General features: G+C 32.8%; 1 protein-coding gene across 2 annotated transcripts in view; it reads right to left on the bottom strand.

Moving 5' to 3' along the window:
• SPTLC1 (serine palmitoyltransferase long chain base subunit 1) overlaps positions 1 to 19,182 on the bottom strand; it is a 71,860-nt gene that overhangs the window by 43,481 nt on the left and 9,197 nt on the right. For both annotated transcript variants that reach the window (XR_012484552.1, XM_074280662.1), the window contains exons 3-5: positions 17,476 to 17,570; positions 16,123 to 16,216; positions 15,288 to 15,360 (exon numbers count right to left, since the gene is read on the bottom strand). Coding sequence is in view for 1 of the 2 variants with exons in the window: in XM_074280662.1 (XP_074136763.1) it covers positions 15,288 to 15,360; positions 16,123 to 16,216; positions 17,476 to 17,570 (262 nt within the window). In the remaining variant the exon portion in view is untranslated. The remainder of the gene's footprint in view (positions 1 to 15,287; positions 15,361 to 16,122; positions 16,217 to 17,475; positions 17,571 to 19,182) is intronic.

The raw sequence follows: 19,182 nt of genomic DNA, 5'->3' as shown, positions 1-19,182 counted from the left end.
GAAGGAAGCAAGGAAGTAGAAAAGGAGAAAGGGAAAGAAGGGAGGGAGGAAACATTAGCATTGCTATTTCAAGAAGGAACTTTTCCTGAAGAGAATGGGTTTGGAGTTGGGGCTATGATCAGGTAGATTTATGATCAGATTAAAAAGAAGGAAGAGATCTTTGATTACTTCAGTTAATGGAATTATTTCAACTTCATCTTTGACCAAGAAGAAAGAAGTATCCTTAGAAGACATGGAAGAGGAATATTCTCTCTCCTGAAAACACAATTTAATTAATAAAAATTGTTTATGGCATGTTTGTGCCTAAAATGCTGAGTAAGGCTTCCTCCCCTGCCCCATTTTTTTCTACTTCTTCACTAATTATTATAGTAGTAAAGGAAAGCAAGAGATGGCCAAGAATTATACAGATCATACTATATATATATATGTAAACAAAACCATAGATACAAGGTAGAAGCATATTTAAAAACTCCCTTCTTAATAAAATTGAAAATAATAAAAACTTGTATTTCTCTTGCCTTAAAACCCCTGTCCAGAATTCTCTGTTGGAAGATGGCTTAAATTTTAGGGGAAAAGATTAAACAGTAAGTAACTGAAACTTAAATCAAAGGGTACCTATTTCTGGCTGAAAATACTGTCATACATATCTACTTCCAGAAGTGAATTGCCTAATTCTGTCAAAAAGATCTGTCAAAAAGCAGTTTCCTCTATTTTTCCTTGAAACAATTGATGTCCCTCTCCAAACTATGACTCACCCTTCTCATTTGAGGAAGAATAAGATATTGATCACAGAGAGGTGATCCCTTTATTTAATCTAGAATATTTGAAGGAAATGTTCCAGGAATAGTAGTAACCAATGCTTTGGAATATTACCATATTGTGATTTCCCCCTCATTTTAAGAGTCCTATAAATTATGTCCTAAATTGGCAAGGGTAGATCCTTCAGAAGGCACAAGGCAGATTATGCTTCGTTATTAGACTAATATTAAATTGATAATAATCATTACTGATAGGTTTGTACTTATAATTCAAAACAGTTTTGGTAATTTTTCTTTCTTTCTTTTTTTTTTTCTTTTTTCTGAGGCTGGGGTTAAGTGACTTGCCCAGGGTCACACAGCTAAGAAGTGTTAAGTGTCTGAGACCAGATTTGAACTCAGGTCCTCCTGAATTCAAGGCTGGTGCTCTATCCACTGTGCCACCTAGTTGCCCCCGGTTATTTTTCTTAAACAGTATTTTAAATATGAAACTCTTGTTCAATGACTACTAAGTCCCAGAGGAACTGAATCACATACATCTTAATAATTTCACTAAAAAATGAAACCAAATTAACAAAAATCTAAAGAAGACATCGAAGATTTGTGAATACTGGATAGCCCACTTGCTACATTAGCATCCATCCAAAGCTCAGATACTAATTCTGTGACCTTGGGTAAGTTTAATCCTGTTTGTCTGTTTCCCCAAAATGAGCTGAAAAAGGAAGTGGCAAACTATTGCAGTATTTTTGCCAAGAAGACCTCAAATGGAATCATGAAGAGTCAGGCTTGACTGAAAGGACTCTTACAACAGTAAAAATTATCTAGAAGATGGCCCTTAACACATGTGTATAGATAAGATTCACATAGATGACAAGTTACATAAGGGTTATGATCTGTACTTGTGGAGATAGTATCACAGATGCACTGTGCAGATGTATGGGAAAGAGAGCTGGATTTGAAGTTCAAAGGACCTGGTTTCAAATTCCAGCTTTGATGAGTCACAGGTGAAAATATATGGTAAAAGAAAATTCAGCCCCATTAAAGACTTATATGGGGCCTTGCTGCCCCACCCAAATCTGAAGACTTTACAGTTGCCATCCCATTTGAATATATTCTGAGGAAGCAATAGTAAAGTCTTTGGAGGAAAAGGGTCTTATGAGTTCATTATATGTAGGTCTCTTTCAGAAACCATTAGTCATATATTATTGTCATTCTTCTCCTACTTGTATGACTACTCCCTGTCAGTTTACTTTATTGGATCTTCATTTAGGCTATAGCTGCTAAAAGGAACAAGCATCAACAGGACTCCCATCTAAGGCCTCTTTTTTTCCATCTCTATTACTTTATTGATTTCATCATCTCCCATGGATAAAATTATCACTAAGGCTCATGATTCTTAAATATACCTATCCTGCTCTAACCTCTCTTCTAACTTCCAATCTCACACTTTCAGATACTTCTCAGACACTTGAACTGGATATCCCTGTGGAACATCTTAAACAAAATATAAACAAAAAAATGACACTTTTTTCACATTACTGTAAAAGGTACCATTATCCTCTCAGCTCCACAGGCTTGCATCCTAGGCATTACCTTCAATGTATCATATCCAAGCTGTCGCTAAAACCTTTCAATTTTATCTTTCTGACATGTTTTGTACTGTTTATCTGCTCTAATTATTCCAATCCTCATGCAAGCTCAATTTCCTAACATCTGGACAATGGCAATCTTCTGATTGATTTTTATTTCACATATTCCAACCTCCACTGAAGTCCATTTTCCATTCAGCTGTAAAAGTGACAATCAAGCCCTCCTCAATAAATTCCAATAGAGCCTTATTATATCTCAGTATCAAACATCAAATCCAGTTAGTCATTCAAAGCCCCTCAATACCTTGCCAATCTTTCCAATCTTTTTACAACTTATACTCTTCTATATACTCTGAGATCTAGTGACACTATCCAACTTTGCTATGCCAATTCTCCTTGCAACAATCCCAGTTTGCCTATAGGAAGATTTACAGTCAATTTACAGTGGATGACAAGGAGTTAAAAAAAAGTTAAGATGCCCATCTCTACAGAGCCAGTGTAAATAGGGCTGGTCCATCAAACTTGTGAATATTTTTCCTCCACTCTTATGCTTGAGATGATTCAGAAGTTTAATTTCATTTATGAAAGGATCCAGTATACTTTCATCATCTTTGCAGTTTTATAGGCCTTTGGGCATAATTACAAACTACTCTAAAAAAATGGATGAATCACATGTACAAAAGTGTTTGTAGCAGCCCTTTCTGTAGTGGCAAGTAACTAGAAACTGAGTGGGTGTCCATCAGTTGAGGAATTGCTGAATAAGTTATAATATATGAATGTAATAGAATATTATTGTTCTATACAAATGATCAGCATGATTTCAGAAAGGCTTGAAGACAGTTTTTTCTTGGAGAGTTCATTAACAATATGTTCAATTTCTTTCTATGAGACAGTGTTATCTTAAGTTTTATATTTCCTCTTCTGTTAATCAGGGCAGTTTATATTTTTATAAATATTCATCCATTTCATTTAGATTGTTAGATTTATTGGCATATAATTAAGTGACCTTTTAAGATCATGCCCCAGTAAAATTATAGTTAATAAAGGGTTGTGGAAACATAGATTGAAAATTAATTGAAGCAGAATAGTTGGTATAATAGAGCACCAGCCCTGAAATCAGGAAGACCTGAGTTCAAATCTCTCGCTGTGTGACCCTGGGCAAGTCACTTAACCCCAAATATCTTGGACAAAACATACAAAATAATCTAATCCCAAAGGAGGAATGGATTAAATCTTAGAAATTATCAATTTCACTAAAGAGAATGACAAGAAGATAACATTCTAGAATTTATGGGATATGCCCAAAACAGTACTGAGGGGAAATTTCATATCTAAAATACTTACATCAAATAACCTAAATAAAGATCAGATCAATGAACAGCTAGAAAAAGAACAAATTGAAAATCCTCAATTAAATCTCAAAATAGAAATATGTAAAATCAAAGGAGAAATTAATATAATTCAAAGTTTTTTTTTAATTGCACTAATAAATAAAATCAGGATGTGCTTTTATAGAAAAAAAGATAAACTATTGTTAATTTTATTAAAGGAAAGAAACCTGAAAATCAAATTACCAATATCAAAATTGAAAAGGTTGAATTCAATGTTCTCTTGGTTCTACTCATTTCACTTAGTCTCAGCTCATGTAAATCTCTCCAGGTTTTCTGAAATTAGCCTTCTAGAACAATAATATTGCATTACATTCATATACTATAACATTCAGCTATTCCCTAACTGATGGGCAAATTCCTTGCCAATTTCAGTTCCTCGTCACTACAAAAAACATCTGCAAAGCTCAACTTTAACATAAAGTTAAAGTGAAGAAATTAGCTGGAAAAATGAGCAATTAACCAAAAAAGAATGTTTTTCCTTCCCCTCCTCCCCCATAAAATATAGTGGTGAAAGGGAAAATCAAAACGCAAACTCAAAGGAAGACAACAAAATCAAATCAAAGCAGCTACAAGCAAAGCATTAAAAACAACAACAACAAAGAACAACAACAACAACACCCTGTCAATTGGACACAGGCCAAAAAGAAAAAAAGAAAAAGAAAAAATTCCTGGAATAGCTCAAAAAGGATTTTTAAAATCACTTGAGAGAAAAACAGAGGAAAAACTGAAAATACAAATGAGAGTAATGCATGAAAATAGTAAACAGCTTAGTGAAGAAGACACCAAAAAATGATGAAGAAAATAACTTCTAAAAAACAATCGATTGAATGGTAAAAGAAACACAAAAATAAAGTGAAGAAAAATGCACTGAAGAGACGAAATCATTAAAAGTAGAATTGAAAGAAAGAATTTTAAAATTCACTGAAGAAAAGAACTCCTTAAAAAGTAGAACTGACCAAATGAAAAAGAAGGTATAAAAACTCACAGAAGAAAAAAAAAAATCTTTAAAAATTAGAATTAGGCAAGTGGAAGCTAAAGACTCTATAAGACAGCAAGAAAAAAAATGTAACAAAGTCAAAAAGTCAAAAATAAAAGAAAATGTGAAATATTTAATGGAAAGTACAATGAACTAGGAAAACAGATCCAGAAGAAATAATTTAAGAATTATTAGACTACTTGCAAGCCATGATCAAAAGAATGAATCTCATATTTCAGGAAATTATCAAGAACGATTGCCCTGATAACCTCATACAAGAGGTAGAAAAGAGCATTTACAGTATAGGAGAAAATGGGATTTAGGGAGGTGGAAACAAGGCAGGGATTCACCTGACCTATCCCCTCAAACTCTTTCAAATACCTTTAAAAAATGGCTCTAGAATGTCGGAACCAAAAAAGATGGAATGAAGTAATTTTCCAGCCCAGAACAACTTGGCCTTCTAAGATGTTCAGCAGAAAAGGTGTGTTGTATCAGAGTAAAAGTGGAGTACAATCAGTCCAGTACAAGCCGAGCCAGCCCAGCTCCAACAAACCAGGGGCTGACTTTAGAAATCACTGAATCATCAGTGGCTGCTTTCAGAGGTTTCAAGTCACAGATAGTAAAGGTGTCCAACAACTGGTCACAAAGAGATTACAGGGGTTCTTTGCTGGCACTGAGGCAAGACTCTGTTGCTCATACTCAGATTCAGGCTGCATTTCTGAGTGGCAGTCCCAGGGCAAGGAGGAGTATTAGCACACTGGAGCTTATAGCCACAATGGAGTAGGGAATTTCTTCACTGTTCTAGAATAGAGAGAGTGCTTATGGTCCCTCACAGACGAGAGAACAGGCCAGAAGAATAGTATATACATTTCTCTTTAGATCACACCACCTTGGAAGAGCTGAAAATTTATAGATTCCTAGAATTATCTCTGCAAAAGGTATACAATACTCCCAGCTTGGGACAGTATACCCTCCACACTGGAAGCAGAACCCTACTTTATTTTTATTATTAGGTTGTTTTTTTTAAAGCTTTTTTATTTTTCAAAACATATATATGGACAATTCTTTAACATTATCCTTTGCAAAACCTTGTGTTCCAATTTTCCCTCCTTTCCCCCACCCTGCCCTAAATGGCAAGTAGTCCAATACATATTGAACATGGTAGAAATGTTAAATCCAACATATGCACACATATTTATACAATTATTGTGTTGCACAAGAAAAATAAAATCAAACCAGTAAAAGAAAAAAGAAAAAAAAAGGCAGCAGCAGAATAAAATGCAAGCAAGCAACATGGAAAAGAGTGAAAGTGCTATGCAGTGAACCACATTCGGTTCCCATGGTCCTCTCTCTGGGTATAGATGTCTCTCTTCATTACTGAACAATAGGAACTGGTTTGAATCATCTCATTTTTGAAGAGAGACATGTCTATCAGAATTGATCATTGTATAGTCTTGTTGCCATCACCTGAAATCATCCTGCTGGTCATTTCTTACAGAACAGTAATATGCCATAATATTCAGATAACATAATTTATTCAGCCATTCTCCAACTGATGGGCATCCATTCAGTTTCCAGCCACAAACATTTTTGCACATGTGGGTCCCTTTCCCTCCTCTAACATCTCTTTGGGATACAGGCCCAGTAGAAACACTCCTGGGTTAAAGGTTATGCATAGTTTGGTAACTTTTTCAGCATAGTTCCAAATTGCTCTCCAGAATGGTTGGATCCATTCACAGTTTCATCAATAATGTATCAGTGTCCAGTTCAAAACCTTACTTTAACAAAGAGTTAAAAGTCAAGTAATAGACTGGAAAAATGAGCAAATAACAGAAAGACATTCTAACCATGGAAAATTATTATGGTGACAAAGACCCTCAAACCAGAACCACTACATCCAATGCCACCAAGGGAAATAAAAATTGGTCTCAGATCATGGAAAAGCTTAAAATGTTTTCTGAAAATCAAGAAAAGTAGAGGAAAAATTGGGAAGAGGAATGAAAGTGATACAAAATGCAAAAAAAATCAACGAGAAAAAAGAATGCCTTAAAAAGCAAAATAAGTCAAATGGAAAAGAAAAAAGAATTCCTTAAAAAGCAAAATAAGTCAAATGGAAAAGGAAGTACAAACTCATTGAAGAAAATAATTTCTTAAAAATGAGAACCAAGCAATTAGAAGGTAAAGTCTTTATGATAAATCAAGAAACAAAACAAAACTAAAAGATGAAAAAGTAGAACACAATGTGAAAAAAATTCATTGGAAAAAGAACTGATCTAGAAAAGAGATCTCAGGAAAGATAACTTAAAATTTTTTTGGACAACCTGAAAGTCATGATCATCCTTACAGTTTCAAGACAGGATGAATTAAAAAAAGAGAGAGAAGGAAAAATAGAAGGGGAAAAGTAGAATGGAAAGAAATACACAGCTAGTAATTGTAACTGTGAATGTGAATGAGATGAACTCATCCTAAAATGGAAATGGTTAGTAGAATGGATTACATGATTTAGACATAAAATATAATATCATAAGCAAATCTGGGGAGCTGAGATTAGTTTACCTGTATGATATATGTTTCACCTAGATGGTGCAATGGAGCACCAGCCCTGAAGTCAGAGGGCCTGAGTTCAAGTCTAACTTCAGGTATGTAACACTCACTAGTTGTAAGTCACTTAACCCCAATTACATCACTCCCCCCCCCCCAGATGTATGGATGAGAGAAAAATTTATGAACAAAAGATAAAAAGCATTATGGGATATAAAAATGGATAATTTTTATTTCATTAGGTTAAAAAGTATAAATAAAATGCAACCCAAACTAGAAGTAAAAAAAAATAAAAAATGGGAAAACATGTTTCTCTGTTAAAGTCCTTATTTTTCAATATATAGAGAATGGAGTCACATTTATAATAATGCAAGTCAGTAATCAATTGATAAATGATGAAAAGTAGTGAATAGGTAGTCTTCAGATGAAGCCAAAGTTATGTATAATAATAAGAAAAAATATTCTAAATCACTACTTATGAGAGAAATGCAAATTAAAACAACTCTGAAGTACTACCTTATACCTATCAGATTGGATAGTATGACAGAAAAGAAAAATAACAAATGTTGGAGTGAATATGGGAAACCTGGGACATTAATGGTTGGCGAACACATAAACTGATCAAACTATTCTGGAGAACAATTTGAACTATGCCCAAAGGACTATAAAACTGTTCAGTGATACCACTATTAGGTCTGTACCTCAAAGAGATTTAAAACATAAAAGGAAAAAGACTATGTATAAAAGTATTCCTAATCTATTCTTCTGTGGTATCAAGGAATTAGAAATTCGGAGGATGTCCACCAACTGGGGAATGGCTAAACAAACTGTGCAATAACTGTGATAGAATATTATGGTACTATTAAGAAATGACAAATAGGATGATTTTAGCAAAACTTAGAAAGCCTTTAACTAATTGATATAATGAATGCAAAGTTAAACGAGTAAATCAGGAGGACACTGTTGATCAACTATGAATAATTTTGCAATTCTCAGTAATAAAAAGATCTAAGATAATTCCAAAAGACTTATGATGAAAAATACTATCCACCTCCAGAAAAAGAACTAATGAAATCTAAATGCAGAACAAAGCACATTATTTTTCATTTCCTATATTTTTTCTCATGTTTTTCCCCCCATGTGCTTATATCTTCTTTCATAACAAAATTGATCTATATCAAATTGCTTACTGATTGGATGCAGTTTCAGATGGAGATGAGTAGAATAGTATCTAGAGAAGGTAAGTGCCACTGTATTCTTGTTGAATATCCTTGCCATATAAGGACAAAGTAAACTTCCTTGAACCTAATATTCAATGATTTGCAGTGTCTTATTTCTTTCCAACATCAAAAGTGAAATAAGAGAATGCTAGTATGAGACTGGCAAAGTGGAGAAAAATGGGAAAGACTGAAGTTTTTCCTTTCTTATTGCTAAAGCTAACTTTTCTAGTACAATACTGAATAGTGGTAATAGTGGGAAGCTTTATTTCCCCCCAATCTTACTGTTTCTAGTTTATCTCCAGTATATATAATGCTTGCTGATGCTTTTAGATACTTGCTACTTATTATTTTAAGAAAAACTCCTTTTACTACTATGCTCTCTCCAGTGTTTTTAATAGGAATGGGTTGTATTTTGTCAAATGTTTTTTCTTCATCTACTGAGATAATCATATGATTTGTTACTTTGGTTTTTGATAGTCAATTATTCTAATAGCTTTTCTGATATTGAACCAGGCCTGCATTCCTGGTATAAATCTTACTTGATCATAGCGTATTATACTGGTGATAAGCTGCTGTAATCTCTTTGTTAATATTTTATTTAAGATTTTTTTTCATTAGGGAAATTGGTGTATAACTTACTTTCTGTTTTGGCCCTTCTTGGTTTAGGTATCAGCACTATATCAGTATCATAAAAACAATTTGGTATGACTCCTTCTTCCCCTATTTTTTCCAAATAGTCTGTATAATACTGGAGTCAATTGTTCTTTAAACGTTTGGTAGAATTCACTTGCAAATCCATCTGGCCTTGGAGATTTTTTTCTTAGAATGTTCACTAGTAGCTTGTTCAATTTCTCTTTCTAAAATTATTTTATTCCCTTCTCTATCAATCTGGGTAATCTATATTTTTGTAAATATTCATCCATTTCACTTAGATTATCAAATTTATTGGCATAGAGTTGAGCAAAATAGCTCCTAATTATGCTTTAATTTCTTCTACATTAGTGGTTTCAATCTTTTCATTTTTTGTTACTGTAATTTGGTTTTCATCTTTCCTTTTTCTAATCAATCAATCAAAGGTTTATCTATTTTATTGTTTTTGTTCATAAAACCAATTTAGTTTTGCGCTTATTAATTCAACAGATTCCTTACTTTAACGTTATTAATCTCTCCTTTGATTTTCAGAATTTCAAATCTGGTATTTAATTTGTTCTTTTCTTTGCTTCTTTGGTATTTAATTTGTTCTAGTATTTAATTTCTTCTTTTTATAGCTTTTTTAGTTGCATGTTCTGGGGGGGGAAGAGAAGGGAGACAGCTAGGTAGTGCAGTGGATAGAGCATCCTAGCTGTGTGACCCTAGACAAATCACTTAACACCAACTGCCTCAGCAAAAAAAAAAAAAAAAAAAAAAAAAAAGGGTGAGGGGAAACCTAAGAAGGAAACCTACAGGAGACCAAGAAATAATAAAATAAAATACAAAGAATGAAAAAATAGAAGAGAATGTGAGACACTTCTTAAGAAAAACAACTGATCTGGAAAGCAGATCAAGAACAGAAAACAAGAATAATTGGACTACCTGAAAGCTATGCAAAAAAAGAATCTTGACATCATAATACAAGAAATGACTCAAGAAAATTGTCCTGAAATATTAAAACAAGAGGGTAAAGTATAAATAGAAAAAAACCTCACCAATCACCATCTGAAAAAGATTCTATGAGGAAAAACTACAGGAACATCATAGTCATATTTAGAAACCCCCAGGTCAAGGAGAAAATATTAAAAGCAACAAGGAAAAAAAAATACAAATACAGAGGAGCCACAATTAGAATCACACAAGACCTAGTAGCAGTTACATTAAAAAACCACAAGTCTTGGAACAATATATATATATATATATATATATATATATATATATATATATATATATATATATCTATCAAAAAGCAAAAGGACTGCGGTAGCACTTGAAAACATAATACCTAGCAAAATTAAGCAAATTCTGAGCAACCTAAAAACAGACAGTCAAAGAACTGCCATATTTTCAGGATTTTTTTTGTCAAAAAACTTGAACTTAAAAAAAAAAAAAGTTGACATACAGAACCAAGAGAAATATAAAGTAAACATCAAAGACTAATTTTAAGGGAGTCAATAAGGATAGACTTTTTACTACATGGAAATGTAAATCTTTTGTCTAAGATTGTCACTAGCATCTAGGTAGTTCAAAACAAAGACTAGAGTAGATCTGAGAATCTAAAAAGCAAATTGTATAGGACAAGGTAAAAAGAGGAATCATGTCATATGAATGAGGTGCATGAGGAATTGATCCAGAGGAATTGTGTGTAATGACTATCATCTACTTAAAAATGCTAGGTGACTAACTGACCTGAGATTCACTTACCAATGAATGTTACTGTCACCATATCTGTTCACATATAACTTGATATTTGCTCCCAACTATCAGATTAGGACATTCCAAAAATACATAACAATGTATTCAAAACTTTAAAAGTTCAGAGATAACACTCTGAAAAATCCTAAAATCTTGTTAAGTTCTATGTTCAAGGTCGTCCTCAGACTGTATATGGCATAATAATCTATAAGAACACAAGAAACTTTTACTAGGCTTCAGTGGCATATAAATTTTAATAAAAAATTTAAGTAAGGAAAACTACAACTTGAAAATTAGTTTCATTAGCTGAAGAGTACAACAAAAAAATCTTATTCCCGGGCAACTAGTACCATTGAGTACTAAAATACTAGAAGAAGAAAGGAAAGGTTCCTTTTAGAGTCAGAAGCAAGGTTTAGACAAGTTCAAGAAAATAAAAGGCAATTATAGATCTTAGGAAGGAATTCTCATCTGTTTTAAGGCTTAATGCAAATTGCAATATATGCTATAAACAGTTGGAATAATTTTAAAGCTGGAAATATCCACTATTCTGAACCATCCTATAATAAGAATTATAAAGAACATTGTAAATCATTTATTGCAACCTCCTATTTTCACATCACCAAAAAACTGTGGCCCAGAGAAGTTCAGTAATTTGTTCAAGTTAAGTAACAAGATTCAAGACCAGGACTTTAGACTCTAAGTTAGTATTCTTGGCACTAAACTATGCTGACTGGTAGTTAATGATTTGAGAGATCTTATATTTTACCAAATGGTAAAAATAAGATGGATATTATTGCCTTTATAGAATAGGGGGTGGGAGGAATGGGTTATGTAACCAAAAATCCCTACTGGAAACCTAAGGATACCAATATGGTCACTATTTATTGAAAGGAATGCAAATGGGAAAAGGTAATAGAGATGTCAGTCAAGGAAGGAAATATGAAAAATCAAGTCAACATATTCACCTGCAAAGTTACTTATTAAACAAATAGAAACAAATCTCCATAGTCTTTTCTCTGGATGTGGATGTCATTTTCCATCATAAGTTATTTCACTAGGTGATATAAAAGTAACAGGAAACTGAATTAAGCGTGGAGTAAGAATTAGTATGAGGTGTTAGGCCACTGCCAAAGGCGGCAGCAGGAAAGAAGATACAGAATAATTCCTTATTATTAAAAAAAAAAAAAAAAAAAAAAAAAAAAAAAAAAAAAAAAAAAGCAAAGTAAGCAGAGCAAAGACTCACAAATAGGAATGTGGCATACAGAACATATAGAAAAATAAAAAATATAGTTACTTCACAATGCTGCATCAGTACCAGAGAAGATTGACAGGACATGGGCTAAGCCTAAGTCAGAAATCCACTATGATACTTCACAGAAAATCAAGTTCACAATCAAATGCTGCCTTTAAATGGAATGGCTCTATTTTTACAAAAAATATTTGTAAAAGTTCTTTTTGTGGTAGCAAAGAATTGGAAACTGAGGAAATACCCAACAATTAGGGAGTGGTTGAACAAATTGCTATAAATGATTGTATTATAAGAAATGATAAACAGGATGACATTAGAAAAATCTGCAAAGTCTTATATGAATTGAGACAAAAGTGAACTGAGCAGAACCAGAAGAAAAATGTACAGGAATAACAATAATGTACAATGATCAATTGTGAAAGATTGACCAAAACACCAATGCAAGACAATTATAAAGGATCCAGCATGAAAACTGTTTTCCAATTGCAGGAAATTGATGAACTTGGAATGCAGATTGAAGCATACTTTTTTCACTTTATTTTGTGTGTGTGTATTGTTTTGCAATATGGTTAATATGGAAATATATTTTGCATAAGAGTGAAAGGAATAGAAAGAATATGTAACTCAGAATTAAAAAAAAAAGAATGTTAAAAAATTTAAGTTCAGTTGAGAAATTTCTAACAAAACAAATAAATACATATTTTAGAAAGTGAAGTGGCTCTAATCTTTATGGGAGCAGCAAAAATAAATATAAATATAAAAAAATTTATAGTATAGCAATTTAAAAAAGGCTAGGATAATTCTAGGACACTGGCTTTATCTACTTATGTCTTAAATCTTCTAATTTGGCATAGGAGACAGCGTTATAATCTCATGGAGGACAAAAGGCTCTGTTAAAGTACAGAAAAAACACTCTCCTACGAAACCTTGGGAAAATCACTAATCCATTTCCATGAGCTGCAACAGTAACACTTTTAAAAAGACTTTATCACCTTTTTCTATTCCTTGTTCATGTTTAGTAAAAGTCCTCTAACAAAAACTTTCATGTGTTCTGTTTGCGAAAATCTGAGGTAGTTACTCCTGATTTCTTTAAGGTTCTCAGATTTTGCTTTTACTTGGCATAATTACACTGTAACTTTCTTTTTTATTGAAGTTTTTTATTTTCAAAACATATGCAAGATAATTTTTCAACACTGACCACTGAAAAACCTTTTGTTCCCATTTTCCCCCCTCTTCCCTTCACCCACACCCCTAGATAGCAAATAATCAATACATGTTAAACAAGGTAAAAAAATATACGTTAAATCCAATATGGGCATATGTATTTATACTTTTATTTTGCTGCACAAGAAAAATCAGATCAAAAAGGAAAATGTAAGGGTTAAAAAGCTTCTGGAAGTAAGGAAGGCAGTTCAAGGCATGTGGGAGGACCTGAGGGATGAGAGGTTCTGAGGTGCAGGCGAGTTCTATGTGGAGGTGGGGCACAGCCCCTTGAGGCGGTGTCTGATTCCAGGTACCACGCCTCCCTCCTTAGTGCTCTTAAAGCCTAGCACGCCTCCCTCCTTCTTCTCGGGCCAATCACATTATGCCAGGTTCCTAGAGGACTTCCCCCTTCCCCCGTATCATCAGTGGGGTATAAATATGTGCTATCTCAGAATAAAGTTCTCTTTTGCTTCACCCCTACCTAATGGTGGTCTGTCTCTATGGGATCTGGGTTGGTGCCCAAAGACGGGTAAATGTGGCCTAGCCGTGCCGTCGACGGACGGGCATTAAGAGTAGCTCAAAGGAGAGCTACCAGGTTAGAGTAGTCCATAGGGGTGTAACAGAAAAAAGAAAAAACCAGAAAGAAAATAAAATTCAAACAAACCACGACAGAATAAGTGAAAATACTAAGTTGTGATCCACTCTCAGTTCTCACAGTCCTCTCTCTGTATATAGATGGCTCTCTTCATCATAAGATCATTGGAACCGGCCTGAATCATCTCATTGTTGAAAAGAGCGATGTTCATTAGAACTGATCATCATATAATTTTGTTATTGCAATGTATGATGATCTGGTTCTGCTCATTTTATTTAGCATCAGTTTATGTAAGTCTCTTCAGGCCTTTCTAAAATCATCCTGCTGATCATTTCTTACTGAACAATAATATTCCATAACATTCATATATTATAACTTTTTTTTTTTTTGCAGTTTCTAGCCACTATAAAAAGGGCTGCCACAAACATTTTTACACGTGTAGGTCCTCTTTTAAGATTTCTTTGGGATCAAAGGGTATATCCACAGTTTGATAACCCTTTGGGCATAGTTCCAATTACTCTTCAGAATTGGATCCATCCACAATTCCACCCACACTGTATTAGTGTCCCAGTTTTCCCACATCCCCTCCAACATTCATCATTATCTTTTTCTATCATCTTAGCCCATCAGAGAGGTGTGTAGTGGTACTTCAGAATTGTCTTAATTTGCTTTTCTCTGATCAATTCCACTGTAACTTTCTTTACTTATAGATCTTCAAATCTAAAAAATATATATATTCAGCTACAAAGCTTAAGCATTAAGTTGATATTTGATGATTTTCTAAAGTCAAAGACATTTCAGTTCCTGGCTAATTATTCTGTCAAACTGAAGATTTTTGGTCATTTAATGTCTTATCTCAAATATAACCTACTTTTATTACTTATGAGGAAAAATAGTATTTTCCCTACCATATTTTTAGTGTTGCTAGTTCATTTGATTATAATTGTATACAAGTTCTTTGTATATATTAACCTTATAAGGCTTAAAAAAAATTAATAGCTTACAAAACTATGTTCTGAGGCTATTCCCAGGAGTTATATAAAGAAATTCATGTTTCCTAATTATTACTCCTGAAAAAGAACATCTGACCAATTACATCAAAATTTATGTTTCCAGGTTCGTTTATTTCAAGCTATAGTCAACTTTGCACTAAATGTAATATTTTATATACATGAATCACAACTTCATTCTAGAATCAATTATAAATATAAAGGTAAGTGGGGAAAAAAAGAAGTGATGTAGTATCCATTTACTTCAAATCTAATAATTTCAATGAGTTCCTTCAATGTTTTCCTAAAATACTAGGAAAGCTTAATACAAAAATTTTAACTCTATGACACTTGAAAACTACTGAATTAAAAAGAATGTGGAAGACATACTTACCAAATGTGCCATAAAATCCTCTAGGTCCACAAGTCCCAACACCATATTTTTTAAGAGATGCTAAAGCTGCCTCCTTTATAATTAAAAAAATAAATTTAAACAAAATTTGATGAATGGAAATGGATACTTCTTATTGTTTAATAAGAATAAGTAATTATGTGATTATAAATCTCCTAATTTTATCTGTAATTTGAAATAAAAAACACTAAATGTGGACAGAGACCAAAACACATAGAAAAATCAAATTAGCTTAAAGCTCAATAACTAAAGCTTTCCATTCCAAGAAAAAATAAAGTAACTCCCTAGAAAAATCTAGAATTAAAAATTATTTAAGACTAAACTTATATAATGATCTGTTTTTTTCTCTTCAAGCAATGCAGTACGCATTACTCAGTAAATCCAGATTACTCATCTCTACTCATAAATTACATATGGAAAAAAACCTTAGAGACAACTTGCTGCAGATACATTAAAGATGAAGAAATCTGAGTCCAGAAAGGGTACTAAATTAATAAGCCAGATTTTTAATCTAGGCCCTATGATTACAAATTCAGTGCTTTTTTGCTACACTGCACCTAACTAAGCCAATATAACAAAGCTTAGTAAAATAAATAAATGTGCTAAAAACATATAAATTAAAAAATAACTAAGAAAAAATTTGACTAACTTTATGCTCGGTATACAATAGAATCATAGATTTAAAGTTGAAAGAAATGTCAGCAATAACTATCTAGTTTAATCTTCTCATTTTATATACAAGGAACATGAGATTCAAAAGAGATGTTAATTGTGATTTATTTCAGAAATCAACAATTTTATCAGCTGTTATACTTACCTTTACTCTAACATTATCCAAAAGTCCAAGAAAATTAAAAGATGCAAAGTTTATACATTCCTTTCCATTCACCACAATTTTATGGCCTGGGGGGCTAAGAAAAAAAAAAGAAAAATAATTTTAAAAATATAAACCCATATTTTACAGACACCAAATACCACATCTTTTCCACTGACCTCTATCTGCATACTGATATTCACTTTCTCCCAGAAAACAAAAATAAGAGTACCTGACTCTTATATGGAATTTTAAATTTTGTTAAACATCTTACATAAATCATCTCATTTGTTCATCAATACAATACCATAAGTACTTCCATTATCCCCTATATCTTAAGAATAAAAACATCAGAAATTGCCGTCTTCATCCAGAGAAAGAACTATAGACTGAAAGTAGATCAAAGCATAGTATTTTCACCTTTTCCTGTTGTTTGTTTTTTTTTTTCTTTTTCATGTTTTTTTCCCTCTCTGTAGCTGGTTTTTCTGTGCTGAATTATGAATCTGGAAATGTGTTTAGAATAACTGCACACATTTAACTTAACTGAATTGCTTGTCTTGGGGAGGGGAGAGGGAGAAAAATTTGGAATACAAGATTTTGCAAAGGTGAATGTTGAAAACTATCTTTAAATGTATTGGGAAAAAAAGAAAATACTGTTTAAAAAAAGAATCAAAACATCATACTGAAAAGTTATTATAAATTTCAAATATACACATGTATCTAGCCTTAGTCAATTAACAGTTTACTACTTCCTAGGTATAATGTTTATAATGTTTTATTGTTCTGAAAAGAAAGGAAAAAGTATATTAAGTTGAGTAAACTGTTTGCATTAAGCTTTAAATTCAACTTGAGATAAGAATAACAAGGATTTTTTGTACCCTGGAAAGAATTTGCAAATTGTGAATTATAAAATTATCAAAAGAACAAAAAGGATCAGAGGCCATGTTTCTTTGGAGTTAAGCAGTTTTTCAAAATGAACAGTTAAAGTCAGAGAAAAAGGGGCAGAATAAAATTCCATTTTCTAAAAGGGACAATTTAATTTCAAGGAATTCAGAAAGCAAGCATGGAAAAGTGGAGGAAATTATATATATATATAAATATTTCTGAGAATAACGTACCAAAAGGATATATGATAACAGATGATATATCTATTGATGAATACATTGGAAACCACACACACACACACACACACACACACACACACACACCCACCAAAAAACCCTCAAAGATCCTCTTCTTTCCAAAAGCTAACTAATACTACATTCAGTTGAATTTCTAGATAGATAAGTTCCAACAAATGCAGCAACTAAACTGGAGATTTAAAAAAATTCTCTAGAGTAGCCAAACTGTATTTACCCTGAAACAATGTTGTAGTTAAGAGCAGGATGGTCTTTTGGAACAGGAGGAACAAGAGGTTCTGGCTGCCACTCTTCGATTAATTCTTCTTTTTCCTATAGGAGAAAAAAGGCATAATATAAAACAATCTATAGAAAATATTTAAACACAGTATTTAAAATATTTAAAAATGTTAATAAGATTTTGCTTGTATTTGAAATATATCACATTAAAGCATAAATATTTATAGCCAAAATACTATAATTCTTTCCTTCCTGCCACAACTATTTTGATATTCTTGGTCTGAAAAAAAAAATTAAAAAATAATGAAGTTATTTTCAAAAATAGACCTGATTTTACTGAAAAAATAAATTAAAGTCTATTGCTTCCTGACACAATTACTGTTGTGGTAAAAACTGGTGTTATTACCAGACTTGCTCAGGCCAATCTTCTTTCCCCAGGCTTTTTCCAAGATTGAGACTCATCCCACTTGTACCCACATTAGCAAATTAAGATTCCTCAAAGAGAGGCTACAACTTTCTCTCAGGATGCATTTCTTACCACTCTAGTTCACAAGCCCTGATCAGGAACCATTCACACAACCATCCAAAATGATAGCATTAACTCAGAAATATGAAGTACTATGATAAATATTTATCATATAACAGTCCACTCAAAAACCTGCTACATTGGGTCATACTTTCCCAGCAATGCACACATCATTCATTGAGGAAGAATGAGTACAAATGACAGAGCCCACAAGTGAGGCACATTAAAGAGGAAAATTTGTATTCCCAGGGCAATTCAAAACTCTAGGCATCAAAGCTTGATGTTCTTAGTTCTTTTGAGTCTTTTTAAGACAGAATTGTCCTTCCTCTATGTCTTTCCATTGGGATAAACCTGCTTCTTTGATATTCGCAAACCACTAAAATTGTGTTAAGCAATTTTAGAAAAGTAGTTCATGTATGCCTGTAATCTGTGGTTACTTAGGCCCATCCTCTTGCTTTGTTTTCCCTTTTCTAGCAATGTAGGCCAGCCTATTACCTCTCAAAGTTGAAGATGAACAGAAAGTAAAGCAATCTTTTCCTAAGCTCTTCTAAAGCATTTTCCCCCCTCCTGATCAGCTTCCCTTTATCAGAGCTTTCTTCCAAACAGATCAGTTCCTCACATCAAGAGGAACTTGTCTGACTAGTTGGTCTCAACCAGGCTATATGCTCTCGTAATCTTCTAGGCTCCTCTGGCTTCTGATTTCTTGCTTCCATAAATAGGTTCTCTCATCAGTTTCTTATCTTTTAAACCCCCAGCTTCTCTTCTAATTTTTCTCTTATCTGAAATCAAGGCTTTTTCATATGAGGGAGGTAAACCACCTGTAACTTAGTTTAAGAAATCAAAAATACTCATTTCTATCAGATATGACAGAGAAAGTCTTGGTTATCAAGGTTTCTCAGCTTTCAATCTCAAAACCTCACATAAATCAACTCCTAAGTACAGACCATATTTACCTTCATTACTTCCTTTTCAAAAAAATAACTTCTTAAAGAACTGTTTACTTCCAGATCCTCAAAACTGTCTATGCTCAAATATTAAGTGGCTCCTTTTTTTAGTGTTTTATACAAATGCCCTTTCTTGCCCTTTTTAAAAAAATTTATGGATTAAAACAAGTATTTCTTTAACACAGTACAACAAAAATGACTATGCATCACTTGCTAATTCTTTCAAATAAACAAC

Source organism: Sminthopsis crassicaudata, chromosome 1 (genome assembly GCF_048593235.1).
Source record: "Sminthopsis crassicaudata isolate SCR6 chromosome 1, ASM4859323v1, whole genome shotgun sequence".
In the NCBI taxonomy this organism is placed as follows: Eukaryota; Metazoa; Chordata; class Mammalia; order Dasyuromorphia; family Dasyuridae; genus Sminthopsis; species Sminthopsis crassicaudata.
Note: the sequence above shows the minus strand (reverse complement) of the source record. Positions and strands in the feature narration are given on the sequence as shown.